The 24156-nt window shown below is 42.1% G+C and overlaps 2 protein-coding genes and 1 long non-coding RNA gene across 3 annotated transcripts; all 3 read right to left on the bottom strand.

Annotated features, from left to right (window-relative positions):
- Positions 1 to 4113: 4113 nt before the first annotated feature.
- LOC140374524 (transcription factor 7-like 2) lies at positions 4114 to 9845 on the bottom strand. The gene is made up of 5 exons (XM_072461455.1): positions 9811 to 9845; positions 5298 to 5687; positions 5087 to 5195; positions 4537 to 4641; positions 4114 to 4316 (listed from the first exon to the last, which is right to left on the bottom strand). Exons 4-5 carry the CDS (start codon positions 4633 to 4635, stop codon positions 4125 to 4127), a joined length of 291 nt encoding a protein of 96 aa, XP_072317556.1. The 5' UTR covers positions 4636 to 4641; positions 5087 to 5195; positions 5298 to 5687; positions 9811 to 9845; the 3' UTR covers positions 4114 to 4124.
- LOC140373591 (uncharacterized) lies at positions 6605 to 7068 on the bottom strand. Its single transcript, XR_011929037.1, has 3 exons — positions 7015 to 7068; positions 6823 to 6942; positions 6605 to 6755 (listed from the first exon to the last, which is right to left on the bottom strand). It is a non-coding gene; the product is annotated as an uncharacterized lncRNA (long non-coding RNA).
- Positions 9846 to 12925: 3080 nt separating the features above from the next.
- gapdhs (glyceraldehyde-3-phosphate dehydrogenase, spermatogenic) lies at positions 12926 to 19392 on the bottom strand. Its single transcript, XM_072460033.1, has 11 exons — positions 19352 to 19392; positions 15035 to 15094; positions 14840 to 14936; positions 14640 to 14746; positions 14441 to 14531; positions 14243 to 14361; positions 14101 to 14182; positions 13868 to 14019; positions 13640 to 13802; positions 13469 to 13566; positions 12926 to 13372 (listed from the first exon to the last, which is right to left on the bottom strand). The coding sequence occupies exons 2-11, from the start codon at positions 15061 to 15063 to the stop codon at positions 13303 to 13305; spliced, it is 1008 nt and encodes a 335-aa protein (XP_072316134.1). The 5' UTR covers positions 15064 to 15094; positions 19352 to 19392; the 3' UTR covers positions 12926 to 13302.
- Between the last annotated feature and the right edge of the window lie 4764 nt (positions 19393 to 24156).

The raw sequence follows: 24156 nt of genomic DNA, 5'->3' as shown, positions 1-24156 counted from the left end.
ATCTCTAAGTGAGGCTGCACAGGGGCCCGGGACAGGGGCCCGGGACAGGAGCCGCACACTGTTCACAAGTCTCACGTCAGAGGTTCTGGACGAGACGGCGCTCGTCCAGACCGGATCTCCTCTTAGTGACCCGGGCCATGGACGCCCCTCACCGGCCTCACCTGCAGCTGACACTACCGGGCTGGTGTAAATGTTAAGCTTATTATCTTTCATTCAGACATATTATTGTGCGCGGGGCAGAGCTCTCGTCGCCTCCAGCCTGAGCGAACTAACGTGACAGAATCGTGTTGTTTCAAACAGCAGCATTAACCGTCTCTTTGTAAGAGAAGTTCAATACCTGGAGAGTGTTGTTGAGTTTGCAGTTTCTTTACATCGTCAAGAAGTTTCTTCTTTCGTTTTTCGGCATCGGGGGGATATATTCCTCTGGACATGAGGACCACGCAGGGACCACGTTCTGTTGTGTTTATGTTTTGCTCTCGAGCTCCTCGCGCACAATGAAGTTGCCCAATCAGCGCAGGTTTGGTGTCTTGGTTGCCAGATTGTCAATCACAAATAAATGCGGTTTGTGTGTTATATGTTACCGCTGTGTGCGCTGCCGCGCCAGCAGCGCTACTACACTAGTGGCGCACGCTGCGCTTGCACTTCTCATAAGACGGGTTGCCAGATTGGGGGCCCTATTAACGCCTCGGGGCCCTACGCGGCTGCTTAGTTCGCTTATAGGCTGGGCCGGCCCTGCGGGGGAGTACGGCGCGCCGGGGGGCCGTGTGGATCCACGCGGCAAGCTCCATTTTATTCGAGTCGGGCCGAGCCGATCGCGTCTATGTCCCATATGTGACCTTCATCAATGTTCAGGGGGGCAAAAATGTCAGAGTATGAACATGAAGAATAGGAATAATAGGAATAAGAAACCAGGGGAAGAACAATAGACCCGAGCATTCCATGGAATGAACATTCCCTTCCCTGGCTCAAGCCTAACAAGAATAGAGTTTTTATTACACACATGTAGTACTTTTACGGAAGAATGCAGACACTCGCGTTTCATCCGATTTTTGTTATTCAAAGTTTTTTCTGTAGATATTTTACGTCTCAAGGGTGTTACTACTTTTGGTATTCTATCTTGTAGTTTTTTCAGGATTCATCGTCAAAGTTGCAATTTTTCCTGTCATTTAGAATGGCAGAATAGTAGTAGTAGAAATGAAGCCTGCGTAAGTTCACCTGGAAGACTTAACTTAAATCTGCGTCGGCCTCCATGGAAGGACCCCTCTCCCCAGCTCCATCATCGCACTCAAGTGGGCGTCCGCCTGTCCGTCTGTGAGAGTCAGATCCCTCACTTCACCATGGAGTCTTCCAGGTTTCTGTTTTTATCCCAAAGAGGTTTTTGCAGTTTTTCCCGGCCAAGAAGGAGGGTGGAAGGACAGGGGACGTCTGCATCATGGCCCCGCACCTGCTCCTCATCCCCAATCAACAATCTCAAGTCGCTCCTCCCTGCTCCCAATCAGTGCCCAGGCGGTCGCATTTAAGCCCTCAGGCGGTTGCATTTAAGCCCTCAGGCAGATGGCTCGGCCGCTTCAAACTGTACTGCGACCCACCACCTCCCCAGCTCCTCCTCTGCATTCCCCTCATCCTCTACCTTCTCTCTACATCTACCACCACCAGTCTCCAGGCTCCGGGGGGAAGGTATCTAATTCAATCAGATCATGAAGTGCCCATGATCGCTATGCCTTCCACCGGGGTCTGAGCGTGTCATGGAATGAGACATACACCGATGCTATTCCGTAACACATCGAGAACACAATTCAACTTAGAATACGAAACGGCACAGAAATATCAGACATTTATATGGCAAGCTTGGGAGAAAACGCGGGGACTGATCACGCAAGCTGTGGTACGCAGCCTGCGTGATCCTCCTGTGTCTCACCCCGTTTTTTCCCATGCTGGTTGGTTTTATTAGATATTCTGGAATAGGCGGGTCACATTTCTCATTGGTCAGCTTCACATCAAGGCACTTGGTATTTTTCCTAGAGATCAAGCCTTGGGTAAACATTTCACCCTGGAGAGACAAAGAGACCACGAGAATGGACTGTTTAGCAAGCTTTATTCGCGAGTTATTTGGCGCTCAGACCCCGGCGGAAGACGTTGCAATCATGGGCACTCCATGATCTATTTGTATTAGACGTCTCCCCCCGGAGCCTGGAGACTGGTGGTGGTAGATGTGAAGAGAAGGTAGAGGATGAGGGGAATGTAGAGGAGGAGCTGGGGAGGTGGTGGGTCGCAGTACGGTTTGAGCGGCCGAGCCATCTGCCTGAGGGCTTAAATGCGACCGCCTGGGCGCTGATTGGGAGCAGGGAGGAGTCACTGGGAGCGTTGATTGGGGATGAGGAGCAGGTGCGAGGGCCATGGTACAGACGCCCCCTGACCTTTCACCCTACTTCTTTGGCCAGGAAAAACTGCATAACCTCTTTGGGATAAGCGCAGAAACCTGGGAGAGTCCATGGTGAAGTGAGGGATCTGACTCTCACAGACGGACAGGCGGGCGCCCGCTTGAGTGCGATGATGGCGCTGGGGAGAGGGATCCTTCCATGGAGGCCTTGACGTAGATGGATGGAGTTAGGTCTTCCAGGCTGAATTTACGCAGGCTTCATTACCCAAACTCCTCTGGGCTGTCACCCCCCCTCGGGTAAACATCCCATCTTTACGACCTTCACAAACAAATGCTGTCACACACCCGTTCTTCTCTTAGACTAATGATGCAGATAAAATATCACTATTATGCAGATAAAATACATGACAGAAATATAATCATATATTCACATTTTATCACAGGGCGCCAAATAAACTTTGCAATAAAGTTTGTTAAAACATCTTTCCTGCTTTCTGTGTCTGAGTCTCTCCAGGGTGAACTACTTCTAGTACCTGTCGTATGCAGTGTTTTCGTCATTCAATGACCAGGGCAACTAGGATACAGCCATGCACTACGCAGTCACTCGCAATTGCTTCTTGCCTTTGAATAGCTTCTAGTTGTCAAATTTTCTTCACAAACTGCCACTTGATTTTGGACTGCTCAGCTGTTTGTACTTTTTCACTCTGGATTTTTTATTTCAGATTTGGCTTTGTAAATGCTAAACTGAACAGACGGGTGAACACAGTGTTTTAAATAAAGATGGTCAGTATTTACACCATGCTGAAACCGTGTATTCCTATTTTCCTGAACCTTTTATGACTCAAGGAAAAATATAGGTGTTATATATGTATGTATAGTCATCCGGCCTTATATTGGTTTATTCCTTTCCTATTTTTCTTTTTTTTTCCTAAGGATTTTTTGCTTGTAGGCTTTAATAGAACGGACAGCTTTTATTGTTAAATTGGGATGAGAGATTTGGGAGGACATGCAGTACATTGTCGGAGCCGGGAATCAAACTCACGACACTGCGGCCGGCTCCACTTGGAGTCTGGCATGGGCGCTACACTTTAACTACTCCACCACCGGGAAGCACGGTTTATTCCTTTCCATCCATTTTACATTTACAGGGAAAAGATTTAGTTTTAAAACATTGTAGTGTAGGTAGACCATCAAATTATCCATGTTAATAGGAACGTATTTTTTTATTTTTATGAATATAGTACCAATAAAAATACAAGCAATTTGACTAGTCCAATGAGGTTTGTAGGTTTACGGTCGTAAAATTGCCCCGAAATGCTTTTCATAAATAAAATGGCCTGTATCTTGGGTTGTTTGAATTGTAAAACGGTACTAAGCTACTTACAAGTGAATTTGTCTGAATTATGTTTGAACCTGCCTAATACTATAATATATGCGTTAACAGATTGACGGGAAAGACAAATTGTTCAAATGTAATTTTTTTGCTCCAAAATATTGATACCGGCAACACAGCAACCATGTACAGAGAAGTTGGTGAATATTTTTATTAAATTCCAGTATCCAATGGTTATAAGAAAAAAATAGTGCCCACTCAACTGGTCCAAAAGGAGCTGGACAGATGCCTGGTCTTCAGAAGCCAAGAGCCAAAAGCAAGGATGCATTATAAAAATAATATTTTTATTATACATTACATTAAATATACACTATATTATAAAAAGGCTAAAAGTCTCAATATAAAAGGTCATCAATGAGGCAAGATCAAAAAGGCCTCAAGGGGGATGGAGATGCCATTGAAGATGATGGTCTCCGTGGAAAGTTCATGGAAGGGCATCTGGATTTTCTGGCTCACAGGCTGTTGATTGGCAGGAATGGCAAAGTGGTGGTGGTTTGGAGGAACTGCAATCTTCTCAGCTTTCCTCCTCTTGGCCTTGTTGCACTAAAATGAAAAGAGATGAAATCAATCATTTGTTTTTGTTTTTTAAAGTATTTTAGTATTCATTATCATTTAATTAGGTGATTAATTTAGTTATTTTCTTTTGTGATATAATAAATATATACTGGAAGTGTGTGTGTGTTTGTTGGAGAGCATCCACAGTATGTGTACAAACACCATCTTTAAAAGCATAGCTTGTGTGTTGGTGTATTGAAGCACTTACGTTGTCTTTGGGGGACCATCCCGGGTACTTGGCCTGGTGAGCTCTTCGTTCTCGGTGAGCATGTTCAAAATATGGCGCCTGCTCCTGGTCTGACATCATGTTCCACTGGAAAACAAACAAGAAGCATGTTCACTAAAGTGTTCCAGAGGATGTAATACCCAGAATGACATATCAGTTACATTTTTATCATGCTTATTGTGGTCATAAAATAATGGTAAAGATTTTAAAAAGGATAATTTAAAAAAGGTTTAGAAGCAACAATGTTTTGAAAGCAATCCGCACAAATGTGAATGTACATCCTGATAAACATCTGAACAAGTGGCCCTTAAAAGTCCTTTTTCACCATCAGTCTCATATGGCTCTAAACCTGATGATGTGCTGTGTGAGTGTTGGAGGAGTCAGTCACTCTTACACCACATTTGTGCAAAGTGAGTGAAATATCCTGCCCAAGGACACAACATTATACAATAGTCCAAACTGGGATCTTCCCACCAACCTTCCAATAGTAAAACCACTGTAAATGACCTGAGTTAGTCCTAGGTCTACTCACCCTTTGGCCGAGCACCACGTTGTGCCTCTAATCAGCCTTGAGCAGCATGAAGGCATTGGGAGGCTTTTTAATGTAGGGTTTGCCCTCAGTCTCATCCAGTTTCCTCTTCCTACAAATACAAGACAATATGTTAGAACGATATAAAAAGGAGAATTATGTTAATATGAACACTGACTAATCATGATATTCACTTTTTAAAAATTTTATTTACCTTGAAGCTGCATCGTCTGTAGCAGAGGTGGGAGGGTACTGCACACGTGTCCTGATGGTTGGTCGGCCGGCTATCTGACACGCTCTTCTTTTGTGGACTGGGACGCAAGTCGCTTTCATCTGGGTCAGAAGCGATCAAAACATCTACAAAGATCTCTTCCACAAACAAAGACTCATTTGGCACGAGTTCCGCTGTGGCTAAAAAGTCCTCCAAAGCCACACGAAGGTCACATGATGGTTCCTCTTGCGCCTCAGTGCAGCAGATGGAGTCACAGGCGTATCCAGATATGCCGGGTCCTCAACGTGATGGACGTCTTTCCAAAGACTTATGAAGTCCCCCATACTGAAGTCCGTCATGCTTGCTGACTCCATATTTGAGATATTTGGAAAACTGGAAAAACATAAATGTATTGTTTCTGTTTATGGGAAGAAAACAGTCACAAAATATCAAATAATGTCAATCTCAGTTCGTAATGATTAATATTTGGTTTCTAGGCCTTTGCCGTGGCTGGCCCCAGACTGTGGAACAGTTTATGTCCATGATAAGTCTTTTAAATCTGCTCTAAAGGCATGTTGCATTGAAGTTGTCTTAACCTTGTCTGTCTGCAAAATCCCCAAAAGTAAAACATGATCACATTTTACTAATTTCAACTCAAACAACCTTCTCATATTTGTTCTACATTGTTTTGATTACGGTTCATTTTTATCTTTTATGTTGACGGATTACCAGAACACAATGTCATACAATAAGCATGTGTTGACCTGTCCTCAAGCAGTGACAAACACGCTAGAACAACATTAATGAATTATCAAGAGCAGCGTTTTGAACCCTCACAACTCTGGTGATTGAAAAGGATGAACTACTTGAACATTTGAAACAATTGTATAAACATTTGGAGACTGAAAAAAGAAAAGAAAATGAACTGAAAACAGTAGTTAAAATAAGTCCTCACCAAATCACACTCAGATGGAACTGTATGTTTGAGATGGAGGAGTTCTTGTCAGATGTTGCTCATGAGATGAGAGCGGATTCTGGTCTGAACCTGTCAGTTATTTATTTGAAAGTGGCTGTTCCATTGGCACATCGAGTTAGCTAATGTGGCATTCGGATGGTACTATAAATGTTTTAAACTAATTTACATTAAATAAAAATAAAGAAAATAAAACCAACAACGCCACCGGGCTTACACCCGGAAACTAACTAAAAGGACACAGATTCGTTCTTGATTATACAGAGGCAGATTCCAGTTTCACATGTAATTTATTTAACCGGCTATTAAATTAATAAATACTTTAACACAGGCTTAGGTAACAATAGTTTGTATCAGTTCTTTATGCGTGGATGTATAGTCTTTTAAGAGTCCAGTGGATCTGGACAACACAGGGCACAGACATCCATAACAGAGGGCAAGGCAACGGCTCCAGCGCACACCGCCGCTCCAGAGAGTTTAGGTTACATCTGAAAAGAGACCTGGTTAACGCTAACCTGAACACTAGGCTCCCGGGATATCACGCTCAGGACGTACCACGTTAGCTGCCCGGGACCACGCGTTGTGGGGCTATGACAGCGAGACCACAACAATCCCGAGTCAGCAGAGATCACATCGGAGCGTTAACAAAGCGGCGCCAGGTGACAGGCCACGGCACTAAACCACAGAAACCATTTTATGAGTAAAACTACACGATCAAATCGCATTATCAAAAGGGACAACTACTACCTGGAGAGCGGAGGTACGTGGAGCAACACCCAGACCCAGGAAGTGCGTAGGTCAGAGGATGAATGACAAAACGGAACAACATTTTATTGGCCAACGGCCCTAATGATCAGCCAATAGGAAGTGGCATGGTCTGCCCGCAGGCCATACTGCCACATCTATCCCCCCAACATTTAATCGGCGTCCCGACGATATTTAGGCCTCACACACACACACAAATTCGTACACATAGGTCAACTATAACCATTAAACTAACCGAACGGGAACAGGGTTGTCAAATACACCTCTGCAAGGTTAAAAACATTTAAAATGACGCAAGTCGGATTCTCCAACCGCCTAAGCTGTAAGCTACAGCTACCTCATCTTACACTCTCAATACAGATGAGGGGCCTTGACGGCAACTTTACTCAGCCAGCACCTGAAATGACATGGCCGGTTCAATCAGATCACACAGACCTGGGTGACATTTGGGCGCAGTGAGCTACCTCCCTTAAGGCAACGGTTGCTCAGCCCTAAACACTTCACAAAGACATCCACCCCAACTGGTACAGCTTCCTAGCCGCCTCTTCATCCTCTACTCACTCCTGGAGCTAGATGAAGTGTCCTTAAGACCCCCAGTGGTTCAACGTTACACACCCTAAAAATTTACTTTGCCCCATACTTGCTAAAGCTGTACTCAGGCTCTTCCCCTCTGACAAAACTGTAACAGTAGCTGGCTTGTCGCCGACCGTAAGCGAGGCATCCTTCATCTCATCTCACATACCACTGCTGGGGGGTATGAGCCACCCACTGGAGGCCGCCAGGCACAGCACTTGCCGCTTGGACAAAGCTGCTGTGACCCACACACTCCCACAGTCCACGACCACTCCTCCGTTGCCTTGCCCTTAAACACGACACAAATAAAGTTACACAGGTTACCAATTTTGAGCTACACAGCTATACTTTAACCTTAGCTCAAGTATTCCACAAGTGTCAGATAAAGCAACCATGTCAAATGACCAACATGTTTTGGCTATTGAAAACAAAATGTACATTAAACTAAAGCAAAAAAACAAACCAAACATGAAAATGCATGCAAATGTACACATTGAAAACAAAAGAAAAACAGAACACTGACGATCAATGCAGGTTTAGACCAACACATGTACAAACACTCTAGTCAGGCTATTTAGCTCACTGGGATAGCACCACCAACAATATACACTGGAAACCTTGCCTCTGTATTTTTAAAATCAAAGATCCTGCCAGCGTACGCCAAAACGTGGCATTCCGGTGGTACTATAAATGTTTTAAACTAATTTACATTAAATAAAAATAAAGAAAATAAAACCAACAACGCCACCGGGCTTACACCCGGAAACTAACTAAAAGGACACACAGATTCGTTCTTGATTATACAGAGGCAGATTCCAGTTTCACATGTAATTTATTTAACAGGCTATTAAATTAATAAATACTTTAACACAGGCTTAGGTAACAACACAGTTTGTCAGTTCTTTATGCGTGGATGTATAGTCTTTTAAGAGTCCAGTGGATCTGGACAACACAGGGCACAGATCATATCAACAGGGCAAGGCAACGGCTCCAGCGCACACCGCCGCTCCAGAGAGTTTAGGCTAACAACGAGACAGGCACAGCTTAAACACTCAAAAGCTCGTGGTGGTTAATCAGTTTGTGAGAGTTTGTAAACTTTATTCAACGTGACCAGTGTCAAGCTAACACTGGTTTGGCTAGCATTGGCTAGCATTAGCATTGTTTCTTGGCTATTCCATCAATACTTTTTAAGCAATCAGAATTTTGCAGTGCAGTATTTTAATGGCTTGCAGGGTAGTCGTGTATGTTTTGTGTAAAAACATTTATGATTTACCTTGCCTAAGATATGTATTGTTTTGATGCCTGATTAGCACACAGAGGGAGAGATGAAGGAGACACAGACACAGGCCAAAATGAGGCTGACAGTCAAAATAACTCTCCCATAATTCTGTTTTACCCCTATTCACTATGTAAGTTTTACACAGATACACTTATTTAAAATAGTTTGGCCCGCCATGGGTATTTAACAAACAAAAATGATTACTTTCGCCATCAATTCAAAGGGTACAAAATTTTGTACCCTTTCCATCAGAGCACAAAGAGGGAGCGTTGAAGAGGACGGCGACATGGGCCAACATTTGGAGAGTGCAGAGGTCACTCTAGAACCAGGTGAGAAAGCTGATATTCAAAACCTTTACAGCGTAAATGTGCCATGCAAATCTATATAAACTAAATAACCAACAAACAAATGGACTGGTGCAAAATGCAGTCTTTGAAGGTCCAATACACTCACCTAATAGCCTATGAGGGTTTGACAGGGCAGTGTTTTCTCCCATTTACGTATGTTTAAAATGACATTTCTTGACAAAGTGAGTGTGACCTTTCACAGAAATGACTGACTTGCTTGCTTGCTTTGCCCCATTTGATTGTGCCTTTTTTCAGACATACTATTCCTACTCAAACCATTTACACAATACAAAGTTGAATTACAAAGACATGCCTGCACTTAAAACTTGTATTAATATGAACTTTTAATAATTGTTCTTATAGGATGTTTGGGCCATAGCGCAAAGAGTGAGAGACGGAAGAGAAGGGATCATAGGCCACCACAGGCCACTGCAACGATTCATCCAGTTAATCCATTGAACTGTTACATTGTGAAATCTTCCATTTTATTGCATAGTGATTAAAATGCACATAAACACAGGGCCAAAAATCTGGTAAGCCAACCCCTCCTAACAACTTGTCTTCACCTGGCTCATATACCTGTGACAACAGCAGCACTGCAGCGCCCCTCTGTGGACAAATAGAAAAATAACACATTGACAACAACAGATATTTGCATTGCACAGCAAGTACCAATAATCCTCTCAACTCTGACCTGGCCATTTTTCTGCCTCTTGCTCTGCTGCTGGACTATTTTACCATTTATGCAGTTTGTAAGTTTGTCTCCCTGTACGATTCTGGACACAATATTTAAAAGCTAGTTGATTACGTTTAAAAATGCAACATCTTTAGATGTGGATTGGACAATGCTGTTTCCAGCTGAAAGCTATGAATTGTTGTCTTTAATCTTTAATAAATGTAAATCATATCTGCTTATTAATTTATTTAATAGGAATCATGAACTTGAATGAACTTCTGTGGAATAATAGCTACAACTCCAATTTGATCTGCAGTCCTTAAGGCAGGGAACAAAACAATAAAACATACAAATAGAAGGTTAATACAACACAAAGAAATGATCACATGACTGGTTTGAGTTTATCTACAGTTTGAGTTGCATTTTAAAGCTATAATTTGGGCCTCCCTTATTAAGAGGAGTCTTGGAGTCTTCTGTGTACTGCTTATTATTGTTTTTAGTATTAATACTACTGAATAGCTCAGTATTTAAGTCAAGTAAGCATAAAAGACAACATAAACAACTGACATTCTTCATTTTCACAATGAACAGATTTGACTTCTGATTGATGATTGGGATCAATTCTAACTAGATTACACAAAACAACTGTTTTGAAGGTGTGATTATCATGTGATGGGAAAACTGGTACTTCCAGTGGCACATTTCTTCATAGATTCACCAACAGGTGAAGAAAGTGGCAAAGGAATGCCTCTTTGGCCTGCACAGCATCGGGGGAAGAATATTTTCATTAACCTGTGATGGCTCATCGTGCCATTTCTCCATCCCTCCTTTCCTCATTCTTATGACAACTCTTCTGTCCATGTAGTTTCAGATGTCTGCCACGTGATTAAGCTGCTCGACGTCTTCTTGTCAAGCATCAGGTGAAGACTGGCACAGGCAACTGACTCTCTCTGATGCTGTTTCTGAGTACCAAGCGGAAAAGAAATCAAGAAAAAGCATCTTCACACACCATGCACTGATACGATAACATCTGAGACCCCCGTCCATTCGTTTCTTCTCCTGAAGAATCGAGGAGGATTGCAGAAGCCAACAGAGCATTGCAGTTTGTAAAGAAGCAGAGCCTTGTTTCCAGCAGATCTTGAAAGCAACCTTCCACAAGGACACAGGGTTTCCAGGCCTGCACAGTCTTCTGGTGAAAATGACAAGTTCAAGAAACTGCATCATTCGGCTCCTGGGCAACTGATCCGTCCCTGTAGGTCATGAACCAGCCTCTCAAGTACAACTGTCAAAAGATAATCAATTGTTTGCTCAATGCTAATGTTTGCTTTTAGAGCTGGGTTGAAAAAATCGATTTTCCGATTTTTAATCGATTCGCATATTAATGACCGATTATCGATTCGAACGTCCAAAGATCGATTTTTTTTTTTTTCCTTAACACTTGAGACACCTGAGACACTGAAGGCGCAGATTTGGAGGAATTTCGGGTTCCGGGAAATAGAAGGGACCAACGAGCTGGACAAAAGTAAAGCGGTCTGCAAAAAGTGCGGAATTGAGGTAAAGCACTTAAAGAATCATCTGCGGCGGCATCACCCTAACCTGTCCTGGGACCGCTTTTGGGTGAATTCTTAATTATTTTCAAGCATAATAATAATGCACTGGTTAGTGTCCCAGTAGGAATCCACTGTTGCAGATGTAGTCACCTCAATGATGTCCTCCATTTATTGTCCTGAATTATCTTTCTTGAAGGTAGATTGACCCTTAACCTTTTCATCAGTCTTCCAGCCATCAGTAACTACCAATACTTGTAAGATTTGCTGTTTAATATTGATATAATACTAGTTTTAATATGTTGCGTCATGAAGTGAAGGAAACGGTTCAAATCCATTTTTCATTTTTAATAACATTAACCCTCGGATTGAATCGAAATCTGATCGAATCGGAAATCAGATCGAAATCGGATCGAATCGGATGGAATCTGAGAAAATCGGAAAAAATCGATTTTGAAATGTAAAAATCGGAATCGAATCGATTCTTGAAATTTGAATCGAAACCCAGCTCCATTTGCTTTGCTTGTAAAATTTTCCAAGTATGTTTGTCTGAGAGCAATAATTAAACCAGGATTATTCTGCTGCAGTGACAATCGAGCTACTGATTATTGATCATTTATACTGGGTTTTATATCAACTTTAACAAAGCAGGAGCCAAACACAGGTTGATGTGTTCATTGTAAGAAATTACTATGTATGTTAAATAGTTTTTTCTTATTGTTTTCAGTTATGAACAATGACACTTTCTGTTCTGTCCATATCAGGTAATATGAGGTTTCTCAAACAAACCAGGCCTCTTTTTGACCCTATTCCGCCCCGCCCACTTTTCTCTCTTTTCCAACGTGATCGGCACTTTTGTTGTAATGACACTTCCGATCCAGCGGGAACTCCTTACGTTTAAAAGGAGAACGAGGGAAGTCTAAAATATGCTATAAAGTAGATTGATTTGTGTAAAATATCCAATGTTCACGTGACCAACAAGTCAACAATGCACCGATTCCCTGGGCGGCCCGAAAACAGCTTTTTAGTCTGTGTAGAACTTATTTTCTCTGGAGGTCTGCAGCCCTAAGTTAACTAATACAACTGGAAGAAGGATTACGTGGCGTATGGCGGCGCCCACACGGGCTTCTGGAATAAGGTGAAAAGAATAAATACATGACTCAGAAGTGCACATCTACGGGAAAGTTCTTTCTCCTCAGTCACTTTGGTGAGGTACTTTTGTACCACATCTGCCCTGAGGCAGACAGATGAAGATGTCATGTGCCTGCCACCTCACATAAGCGCTTGTTTAGAGATTGGTTCTATTAACTGTCTTCTTTAAAAATATAGTTTTAATATTCTATTAAAATGTTACTTTCAGCAGCCTCTTACGTCACGAGTGACTAGACAGACTCCCTACCTCTTCATTAAATTCAAGCAACAAAGAACAAATGCTCCCAAAATGTATTAAAAAAGTGAGTATGGAGAAGTCGAGTTTTAAATGTTTTATTTCTCTTTAGTTACTCTGAAGCGTTACAGTAGCTCTCATCATCCTTAAGCCCGTGATAAGCTTTTAAATTACACCAACAGGAAGATGGATACAGCAGTTTCATAGTACCGAGCCATGACAACACATCTAGTGGCAGTAGGAGGTGGAGGGGCACACGGACACAAACACCATCACTAACTCATTGTCTCTTAAAGGAACAAGACATAAACTCAGAACACTCAAAAACACTGGTGCCGCAGCCTACTTTTACAATAGTAGAGCTATAACTGTGCTATGGGCGGGGCAGGTGTATGTAAAAGAGAGGGGAGGTGGGCAAAAATATTGGGTGGTCCCTTTACTTAATTTCCCTGCTAAACTCTCTACTCTTTTGAGTACATGTAGAGCAGCAGATCAGCAACACGGTGACTGTAGCCAAACTCATTATCATACCTGCAGGAGGAGATCAGAAAGAAACAGGTCAAAATGTTTTACTTTAAACCAGAAAAAAGTCTAATGTATCTAATAATGAAAAGATTTAACACTAACCAAGTAATAAGTTTGACAAAGTTGTCATTGAGAGAAATTCCAGCACCGGCATCAAAGATGGAGGAGTGAGTGTCACCAATGAAATCCGAGGACACCACCTACACAATTTAAACATGATTTTAGTAAAAACTTTATCAACATCTTTGCTGTTTAATGAATGAATGCATTTACCTGGTCGTCAGTGTATCCAAGGATTCCGTGCAGAGGCCCATGAGCGGCTTTCTTCACAGCCTCCTTGATCTCAGCGTAAGAGGCAGGTTTGTTCAGACGGCAGGTCAGGTCCACCACTGACACATCGGCCACTGGCACTCTGAACGCCATGCCTGTCAGCTTGCTGCAGAGATATGAACAATGTAGGTCTTGTGTGTTTTAAATAGCTTTGTTTGATGAGGCTCTTACCCATTGAGTTCGGGGATGACTTTACCCACAGCTTTAGCTGCTCCAGTGGAGGCGGGGATGATGTTCTGATGAGCACCACGGCCGTCACGCCAGGCCTTTCCACTGGGACCATCCACAGTCTTCTGAGTGGCTGTGTATGCATGGACTGTGGTCTACAGGAACGAGCAAGTTACTTAATTATCATTTATCAACACAGACAAAAACCACAGTCAATGAACAAGAGTCTGACTCACCATGAGAGCCTCCTCAATGCCAAAGTTATCGTTGATCACTTTGGCCAGAGGGGCCAGGCAGTTGGTGGTGCAAGAGGCATTGCTACCAAAAAGAGAACATTAAAATCACCCTAACTAACATTTCCAGTAATGAAGTGATTACCTGACAATGGTCATAGATGATGGGTCATATTTGTCCTCATTTACTCCCATGACAAACATAGGTGCATCAGGGGAGGGGGCAGAGACCACCACACGCTGAGCACCGCCCTGGATGTGGGACTTAGAATGACAGAGGAGAGAACTGGTTTAATGACTGTTTTTATTCAGTGACTTTAACCTGAGTAAACGATGTACTTACAGAGGCCTTTTCCACACTCAGGAACACACCAGTGGACTCAACAACATACTTGGCCCCAGCTTGGCCCCATGGGATTTCGGCTGGTGCCCTACTGGTAGGACATCATGCATTGGTTAGATTTATTATTGTTGTTGTTATTATATTTTAGTGTAAAAACTGGGGTTTAAAGCCAACACAAATCACTATTAATTACACTTACTACTGAAAGACACTGATGGCCTGACCATCCACAAACAGTTTAGAGCCGTCATGGTAGACTTCTCCTTTGTGGCGGCCATGTGTGGAGTCATACTTGAACATGTAGACCTAAAACCAAAAGGTTCAAATATTAGGTTGAGCAGATGATAGCTTCGAAAACATACAGACGATTTGAGTAATACAAATATTTTATCTAATCACCATGTACTGGAGGTCAATGAAAGGGTCGTTGATGGCTACAACCTTGATACCCTTTTGAAGGCAAGCCCTCAAAACCAGGCGACCAATGCGGCCAAAGCTGTAGAAAAAAAACAGGCCATTGTTGGAGTGGATCATGAAGAAAAACTGTAAACTTACAGGACGTCAAATTATATCATTTTTCATTTATTAACTCACCCATTGATTCCAACACATAAGTCTGACATGATTGCTGTTGCTTTGGGTGGTGTGCGTTATCTGCAAATAGAAAAGTTATGTTACATTAGATATGCATAACATTTCCCATAACATTTTAGATAAGTTTAAGACATATTGAGCATAAATCTCCTCCTGGTGAAAGTGCTGTGACTTTTCTGCCATGTTTTCACACATGAATGTGCTGGAATGATGTCCAAACTATTCCCAGATTTAAAAGTTGTTGATTTTTATTAACAGCAAAATTGCTCTGATATACTATGAGTTGTTGGTCTCATTGCAGTCTCATTGAGTGTCGGCACGAAGCAACAAGATGCTCAAACACTACTTTAACTGTTTTGCTGTAGGGCAGTAAACTTGATCCAGCTGGTTGTCCTTGCAACTGGTTGGTAGTACACGACTGTAATCTCCTAATCTCTTTGTGTGTGAGACTGAGCATGGGTCATGAAGTGCACGCTGTCGATCTGGTGAAATGCATTATGGGAGCACTTTAAATAGACAAAAGTAAAAACTGGAACAGCTCATCTCATCAAAACCATTAAAGGACACTGGTGTGACGCTGTTGGCCTGGAAAAGTTTGGTTCCCTCTTCTTTCGCAGGACTTTTTAATGCTGAGTCTTCTAAAAACACCTTTCTTTATTCTCTTTAGCGGCAGAAGATGTTTTACACACGTTCCGGATGAATTGCATTTAGGTCACTGAGGTCAGACAATAAGACAATAATTTAAAGTTATTATAGGAGGTCTATGTATCCTTCCCTTTCCGCAAAATGATCTAATCAGTTTAGATGTATAATTAACAGTAAGTAAGTTGCTCCTATTCCTAAAATCAAGTACACAGTGACTAATCGGTTTAGACACAGATTTAGTTCCATCTGGTGATGTCCATACAACAAAACCATATTGAACCCTTTATCTATCAATGCAGTGATGAGTTTCTACAGTTCTTTTTCTAATAGTTTGCATGTACATCTCTGCAATAACCAGATGTATTGTTTCTATCAGGCCAGGCCACTTGACATTCAGCTCTGCTTGTCCCCCTCGCTGTTCTCATTTGACACACCCCTCCCCAAAAGCTTTGACCCAATTATACCCAACAAAAAGCACGCTGTAGAGAGGCAGAGCTGCCAGACATGTTTGTGCATCGGGAAGAAGATGGCGCTCAACCAACGGACCAGACGGGGCCAAACCATTGAAAAAGTTTCGAAGGTTTAAATGTGCAATGTTATTTTAGAATTGAATGACATCAAATAGTTAGGCTTCTATCTATTTAACACAGTGAGAAGCACCAAATGACATAAAGCGCGATTCTGGTTAAGTGATTGACTCTTTCAGCTGATAGCTATTCATTTAGGTACTTACAGTCAAGGTTTGACTTTAATCCAGATGCCCTTCCTCTCCTTTCAGTGTCTTGATCATGGATCTCATTGGTCTTTATGTGGAGATTACAGTTGTGGTGTTGTCTATTTGAGTTGCTGTGCCTGTGTTGAACGTTCTCATGTATCTGTTAGCATCCACACGTCTCTGCAGCTTTACTGCTCTGGTTCAGTACATTTTAGAGTGAGTATTGGAAATCTGTCAGTGCCCAATGAACTCTTTGACTCCCTCCTCCCTCCGGCCTCAAGCCCCTTCTCGCCCGCTGTCATTGTCTCTCTGCCTGTTGCTTATTCTAACATTCCAGGGAAGTTTTCAACTGCAACAACATGATTGGCCAAGAGCCAGAATGACTAGCCAATTAGATTTCTGCTTTTTGCACACCTCCAACTTTTGTAGAATTTGAACAAGATTTCTCTGTTTCCCTCAGCATTACTCCTTCAATGCTCTTTCGATACTCAGATACTTATCAACACTAAAACTAGTATTGAACCTAGAAACAAATTTGAACAAAGATTGATCAAATCTTTGTATAAATTAATTGGATAAAATTGGGAATAGTAAAACACTAGTAAAAAACACATGGTAATATTAGAAAATAATATTCTTTTGTGTTAAAAAGTAAATTCTATTGTCATTTTGTTTTTGTTTTTTATCATTACGGTATCAAAATCAGTATTGAGCCATAGTATAGAATTCACGTTTGAAGTATTAGTATAGGCAAAAACTACACCAGAGGCTGGACAGGTGGTGTTACCCTGCTGACTGTGGCACAGACGGGGGTCTGGCTGTCATTTCTGTTTAACGTCATGAGTAACACAATAGAACATAAAAGACACGCTCAATCATATTACACATTTGACTACAGAAATACAGAATCTCACCTCAGTGAAAGGCTTATGAAGCATGAATACAAATATATTAACATGACCCTTATTCCATTATGGTTTTGCCACTTATAATGAATTTGATAGAGAGAAACTGTGATGAATAAATAATGAGGGTATTGAGTAGCACAGACAAGGGCACTGCTGGACAGACACTCTTGTTTATCAAGCCCATGGTTTAAAAATGCTTTAAATGTATCACAATATTGATTAAGTGTCTCATGGTCTAATAATGATTTCCCTTGTAAAGACCACCTCCCCTCCATGACAAGGGGCCTTTGGTTGGGAACATTTAGCTGAGTCACGGGACGCACATCCTGAACTGAATGAGTAGAATAAGATGGCTTCCATAGCAAAACCTTCACATGTTAGTCCTGTGTTTATCTTGTTGTATCACGTCCAACTAGGCCTCCAACATCCACAAAAGCTTTGAGGTAAATGTGATTGGCTCATGTGACCAACACGACAACAGATTTATAAGCTATCAATTGAAAAAAAGTCAATGTTGTCATCTGCAATTATTATGTATGTAGGATACATTTAGTGTATCAAACTGTATTCCCTATTCGTTTGCCCCCACAGTTTAAATGAATGTGTGCAATAAATATTTATTTCTAAGATCTTAATCTGAATGGTTTTAGTCTGTTATCAGTCTACTTATTAATGCAGTATGCAGTGTTTAGGCATACTGTTTCAGCATAAATGTTATGTCATAGTGATGTGCTGCATCCTGAAGCCCAAGCCTTTTGTGACCTTCCCCCTCCGCAGTGATGACCTTCAGGAGCCAGACATGGCGGCATCACATCCAGGAAGTGAAGGGTCATTTCATTAATTGAACAAAAATAGCATTTAGGACGCACTTCTAATGTCACATATATCACAATGTCACATAACTCTGATAAATGAGATTACCTCATATTATTACCACAGCATTAAGATGACTCTACATGATAAGTTTAGTTAGAGAACCGTGCAGTGAGTGTGCACTGAGTAGAGTCCTCTGCTAGATTAGACGCATCAACAGGTCTGTGTGGAGTCTGCGGCAGAATCATGCGACACCACTTTCTCCGCCGCTCCCTGTGTCCTTCAAACGCACCAGGACTAAAGCAGAGCTACACCCCTCACCCTGTCCAAACGGGATTACTCATAGTTCAGCTTTAGTGAACCGTCAAGGACCAACTTCAGCCCATCATTCATCAGATTATATATGAAAGCTGTGGCTTCATCACAGAGTCACGTAGCCTCCTCCACCTGCTCCACCTGCACAACACTATGATGTAGACACAAACCAGACTGCATCAGTGAGAGGGGCCCATTTAACAAAACATCACATTTAGATGCTTTAACCTCTGTTTAGCACAGCTTCAGATATGCTAATGAGGATATACACGAAGTAAAACAGCGCTGTACAAGACAGTGATTACATAACGTTAATCCACTGCTCGCTCTCCTCCAATGTCACGACAGGCTTCAGCCTCACGGCGGCCATTTTCTTATTTTAGACAGACATTTCATTGCATTCCCTGTACTAATGGAGGCTTTTGCTTTGACGATGGTTTGATAAATGATGCAATGAAAAGGCTGGATACTGCATTACACCACAGCACCAGTCACTGAGGCCTCCTGCACATCACGGTGCAGCGTCATCCTCCTGTTCAGAGGCACAGTCGGTCCTGTAAACGAGGTGCCGCTGGCCCTATCTGAGCTCTTCACTAAGAACTGCGTCATTTTCACCAGGTAAAAGGTTTTGCTTTAAGTCGAGCAGATCCCTGCATGTTCACAAATGTCACGTTGCGCACTTGGATGTGCTTTTCATTTCAGAAAAGACGAATAAAGGCGGTGGAATGTGCATCATTTCGCAGAACAACGCAGCTATTGCCGGTCAAATTCACGGATGAAAGGAATCTTCATTGTTCTGCTTCATGAAGCTGAAGCGCAGTGACAAAAAGCCTCGTTCACAACATTATGATAAGATATGATTCCTATGTCTGCGTATGATGCAATATAGACCCTTCTATCATAGAAAAGATGAGAACTTACCTCTCTCCTGACACGTCTTACGAGTGTGCGCAGCAAACGGAGCCACGGACAGGCTTTATACTGGCCACGTGCCTCCAGGAGGACGGTCACCCTGGTAACGTGACGTCACCACATCCTCCGCAGCTCGTGCCATTGGACACGAGGCCGGAGTCACGGCGGCTCATAGGCAGGCCACAGACAGAGGATGAAAGGCCTTACTCAATGCCCCTTATTGGTTTTACAAACATATCAACATATTAATTATAACATAAGAAACATTTAAAGAACCATGTGATTATTTTGAGAAACGTATCCATTGCATAAGTTCAATGGACGTAGTGTTAGCATTCCACAGAATGTGACCCAGCCTCCATTAGGGGAGTGGTAGCCTTAATTACATTTAATGTTATTCATTACTGTGTCCGATGGCGCAATGTGGACCCTCTCTTGAGTTCATAGGGTTCATAATGAATTCTCCCACTGTCTGCTTTTCTGAATGAGCCCACTTAGCTAAGCATCTGTTTCCATGGAGACAGTCTGGTCTTCAGTTTACCCATCAACAATTGGGCCAATTGCCCTCGTACAGGCTAAACCCTAAACCCTAAACCCAGACCCATGTCCACGCTGCTGTTATCTGGATGCGTGATGCTGATGGGGCCAGTTTGCCCTCTCATGCTGCAGCACGTGTGGGGATGACATCAGGGCTACGTGAGGAAGAGTGCGTACTGCGACTGCGGTGTAAACCGGGTGTAAAGGCTCATGAATGCTTCTCCCTCATCTCGCAGCAGTCACGTGCACCCGGGCTCACGCAGACCTGAATCATTCCAGCGTCTGCGGAGTTCATCCGACTCCAGGTGCGTTGTGGGAATTACTTGTTATTCTGCATTCATATATTTACTGGCGCGATAATCACATTAGGCTCACATGCAAACATTGCTGTGCCACCCCTTAGCAGTTCTAAGCTGTATTTAATTAGTTTTCCAAATAGTCCGTGTGGATCAACCAATCACAGCCCTTGTGGTCCACGGCACCTCTACGTGACGTACGCTGCAGGGCAAGAGCCGCAAGCGTTCTGATTGGCTGCCGTGTGCGTCGGAGATGTGCGGCACTTCCGCGTAGATCGGACAGAGAAGCTGGACAAAATGCCACTGAAATCATCTGCATTCCACAGACAGACACTTATTGCTTAGACACTTGTATACAAACATAATTTTTCTCCTATTAACTTTTTTTTAATCTGGAATAACAAATACATCTTATACAAAAATCCTCATTGGTTTGCCACAAAATCCTACTGGTGGGTCAGTAACACACCGAGAACAACAGAAAAATACGTGCTCTATTTCAACAAGCAGTAGTCTCTGTGCCCTCGGCTATTTTCTACAGGAGAAACTTTGTACCGGACATTATATGGAAAAAAGGATGGACTTTGAATCAATGTTTTTTTTTTTTTTTTAAATAAACAATAAGATGAAAAATGTCTCTTTTAAATGTATTCATAAAATTTACCACACTAATCAATGTATGCTAAGATATATTAAAACAATTGACCTTAACTGATATACTGAAACAACAAGTCGTCTTTTTTAGATCGCACTATTATAAAAACGTTTTCGATTTTTTTTTTAGAATTTATAATACTTGACATTGATTCCAACTTTAGATTAAAATTTGAATAATCATTTTTGATTTTCATGACACAATGTGGAATTAATTCATAAATGTCATAAAATTCAATACATTCATAAAAGTATTTTTTTGTTATTCGTATCCCTTTCCCCCCTGTTCTTATTAAATAAATGGAAGCATATTTGCTCACCATATCCAAAAGTTTAACCAAAAAAACATATTTACTTATGGAAATTATATATCTCCAAATATTTGTGATGTATGAAATATAATTGTTTAAGCTTTGGCTGTTATATTGTTTGTTATACTGTTTGTTTAAAAAACACATTACAATAATAAAGGGGGGAAAAGAAAATACGGAGAAGCGTCAGAGAAGCGTCATCACCCTTCACGCGGGAAATCCCTGCAGTGCCCTCAGCGACCACTAGAGGCCACAAGGCATCACTTCTCTCCAGCGGCCACCCGCGGCAGTGCAGGTGCTTGAATGAGAGTGGTGCGTGGATCTATTAAACTAAGGTGTGGTGTGAGAGTGAATGCGGGACATGAAAATTATCCCATGGCGACAATCTGGCGTGTCGTGTATTTCTATTAACATACATACATACTATAAACACACAAAATAATAATAAAATAAATAAAATAATAATAGCACAGAAGTAGCCTATCTGCTTTGAGTTTGTACTGGCTTCTGGCAGTGGTTGATAAGCCATATTAAAAGGCTTGCCCACAACACCAACCTAATTGTAAGTTTCTTGTAAAAAATACAACAGGCCTATATATAGCATATGCCCTCTGACAACATATAGGATACAGATACACACTATAGGAAGCAACTATAGGAACTACCAACTTCTGAAACAAGTATATTTTCTATAATGACAAATAAAGGAATGAGTTGCCTTTATAATCCATGCAATGTACAGTTCTCATGCAGGTCTATTTTTACTGTGCAGTTGCAAGAACATGCTGTACCCACAGACACTGCAGCCAGCCACTGAATATAGAGACTCTGGCTCTATCTTGTGGATAAAAGACGAAACTCACGTCCATCTTCTGTAAAAGAGCAAAAACCCAGACAGACCCTTGGGGTTTTAAAAGAATCTCTCTGAGGTTCTGTTGAGTAGACGCAGCAGAATAGACACTGGCCCTGCAAGGCCCCTTCTGGGCTCTAACGGCGCAGAGAAAGGTGGAAACACTATCCCTTTCTTTTACCCATGAAGTTTTCTGGAAAGGGTCCAACTTGGCAACAAAAGCTTTACAAAACCATTTCAAGCCTCGTATAGACCCAACCATTCATTATGTTGGGTTTGAATTCACACCGGGCCAAGACACTAAATCGAGACCCAGTGAATCAAGATGTATTCGTCCAAAGTCACCACGACACTGTTAAGGCGAGGGTAGGAATTTTTGTATAAGGCCACAGAAATCCTCATGCATTACTTTTTGGGGTCAGTAGAGGGCAGACGTGTACCGTGCCTCGCATTACCCAAGGCCCCACCAGGTACTCGTTCTTGAGAACGCAGGAGAACATTTAACTTATACTTGCAGTTCAAATGTCCTAAATTGATCTTAATGCGCAGAAGTTTGGGCCGGATGTCAGAGTTGGAAACACAAAATTTAGAAAAATATGTGCCTAGATAATAATAACAAGAAGAAGCATAAGAATAAGAAGAATTAAAGCCGCAAGCGGCAATGATCGGCCCTTGCCACGCCGCCGCCACCACGCCGCAAGACGAGGGGGCGCTAACGCGCCCCAATGGTCCTTTTATTATGCCTACTGCTGAATCTGTGACACTGTCACATCTTCTCCCCTTTGTTTTACCATCAAAAAGCAATTCTATTTTGAATTCTTGGCAAAATGTGCGGCTTTGCCGCACAGAGACCGTGACTTTTTGAATAAAAATGTGGATACCTTTTGATGGTCCACCCCTGAAGATGGGTCTCACCAAATTTCACGTTGATAGGACTAACGCCCTGGGAGGAGTTGGTGAAAGTATAAAGTGTAAACATGTTCTGGCGATTTCCCCATTGGAATAACATGGGAGGTTTTGGTCATCGCTACGTCAAAGCCATAATAATTATGACATGGGTCTCATTGACTTTTTTGATGGGGATGCTAAAATCGAGTTGTGTGTCAAATTTCATATCATTTCACAAAACTAAACATTTAACCTCCATACAAAATCTGTAGGGGGCGCTGTGGCGCCAAATTAATTTATTTCACTTCAAGTAGGTTTAGGGCAAAGAGTTTAACAACTGATTCTAATTTGACGCAATTCGGACTTTATCTGCGCAAACGGCAGAAATGTTAAATTTGGGAGATTTCTGAAATTCTATCTACAGTTTGCAGCTTCGCCGCATAGAGACCGTGACAGGTATCAATGTAATTTGAATAACTTTTGATGTCCCACTCCTCAGTAGCATTTTCCCCAAATTTCAGCTTTTTAGGGCCAACGCCCTGGGAGGAGTTCGTAAAAGTACGACGTTTGGAAAAACTCCCGAATCATGTTTAGCCATTTTTGAAGCAATATGGCCGACATTTGGTTGGGCGGACGGCGTTGCCGTAGTAATATTTTTTACTTCTCTTGTCACCATCTACCTCTGCGCCAAATTTCATGATTCTACGATCAGATTTTTTTTGGGTCATTTCCTATTTCTCAATGCATTTTTGGTACATTTGGGGGCGCTGACGCGCCAATTTTTTTTATTTTAGAAAAGGGAAATAGCCAGAATGTAGAGAGGCACGATTTTTAGAGGTGTGCAAATTTTTGTGACTTTTCGTCAATGTTCACTGGGTGAAAAATAGGGGGGTTGGTAACGAGAAGAAGAAGAAGAAGAAGAAGAAGAAGAAGAAGAAGAAGAAGAAGAAGAAGAAGAAGAAGAAGAAGAAGAAGAAAGAATATTAAAGCCGCAAGCGGCATCCAACGGCCCTCGCGGGCCGCCGACCTTCCGACTCTGCGCTTTCGACTTGATAAAGATGGCGCCCTTATTGTGTTGAATTAAAAAAGAACTTGACAGACGGCGACACATTGGACATGGCCAATCCAGTGCAAATGAACACAAATGTCGGTCAAATGTGCGGCACAGAGACCGTGACACTTGGAATAAAAATATGGATAACTTTTGATGCCCCGCTTGTGTAGATTATTTTCCCCAAATATGAGCTTGATTGAGCTATTGCCCACAGAGGAGTTTGT

This window comes from Eucyclogobius newberryi, unplaced genomic scaffold (genome assembly GCF_026437365.1).
Source record: "Eucyclogobius newberryi isolate DKJ021-1_F unplaced genomic scaffold, fEucNew1.0.hap1 SCAF_3, whole genome shotgun sequence".
Lineage (NCBI taxonomy): Eukaryota > Metazoa > Chordata > Actinopteri > Gobiiformes > Gobiidae > Eucyclogobius > Eucyclogobius newberryi.
The sequence above is the reverse complement of the archived record's forward strand: the minus strand, read 5'-3'. Positions and strand labels throughout refer to the sequence as shown.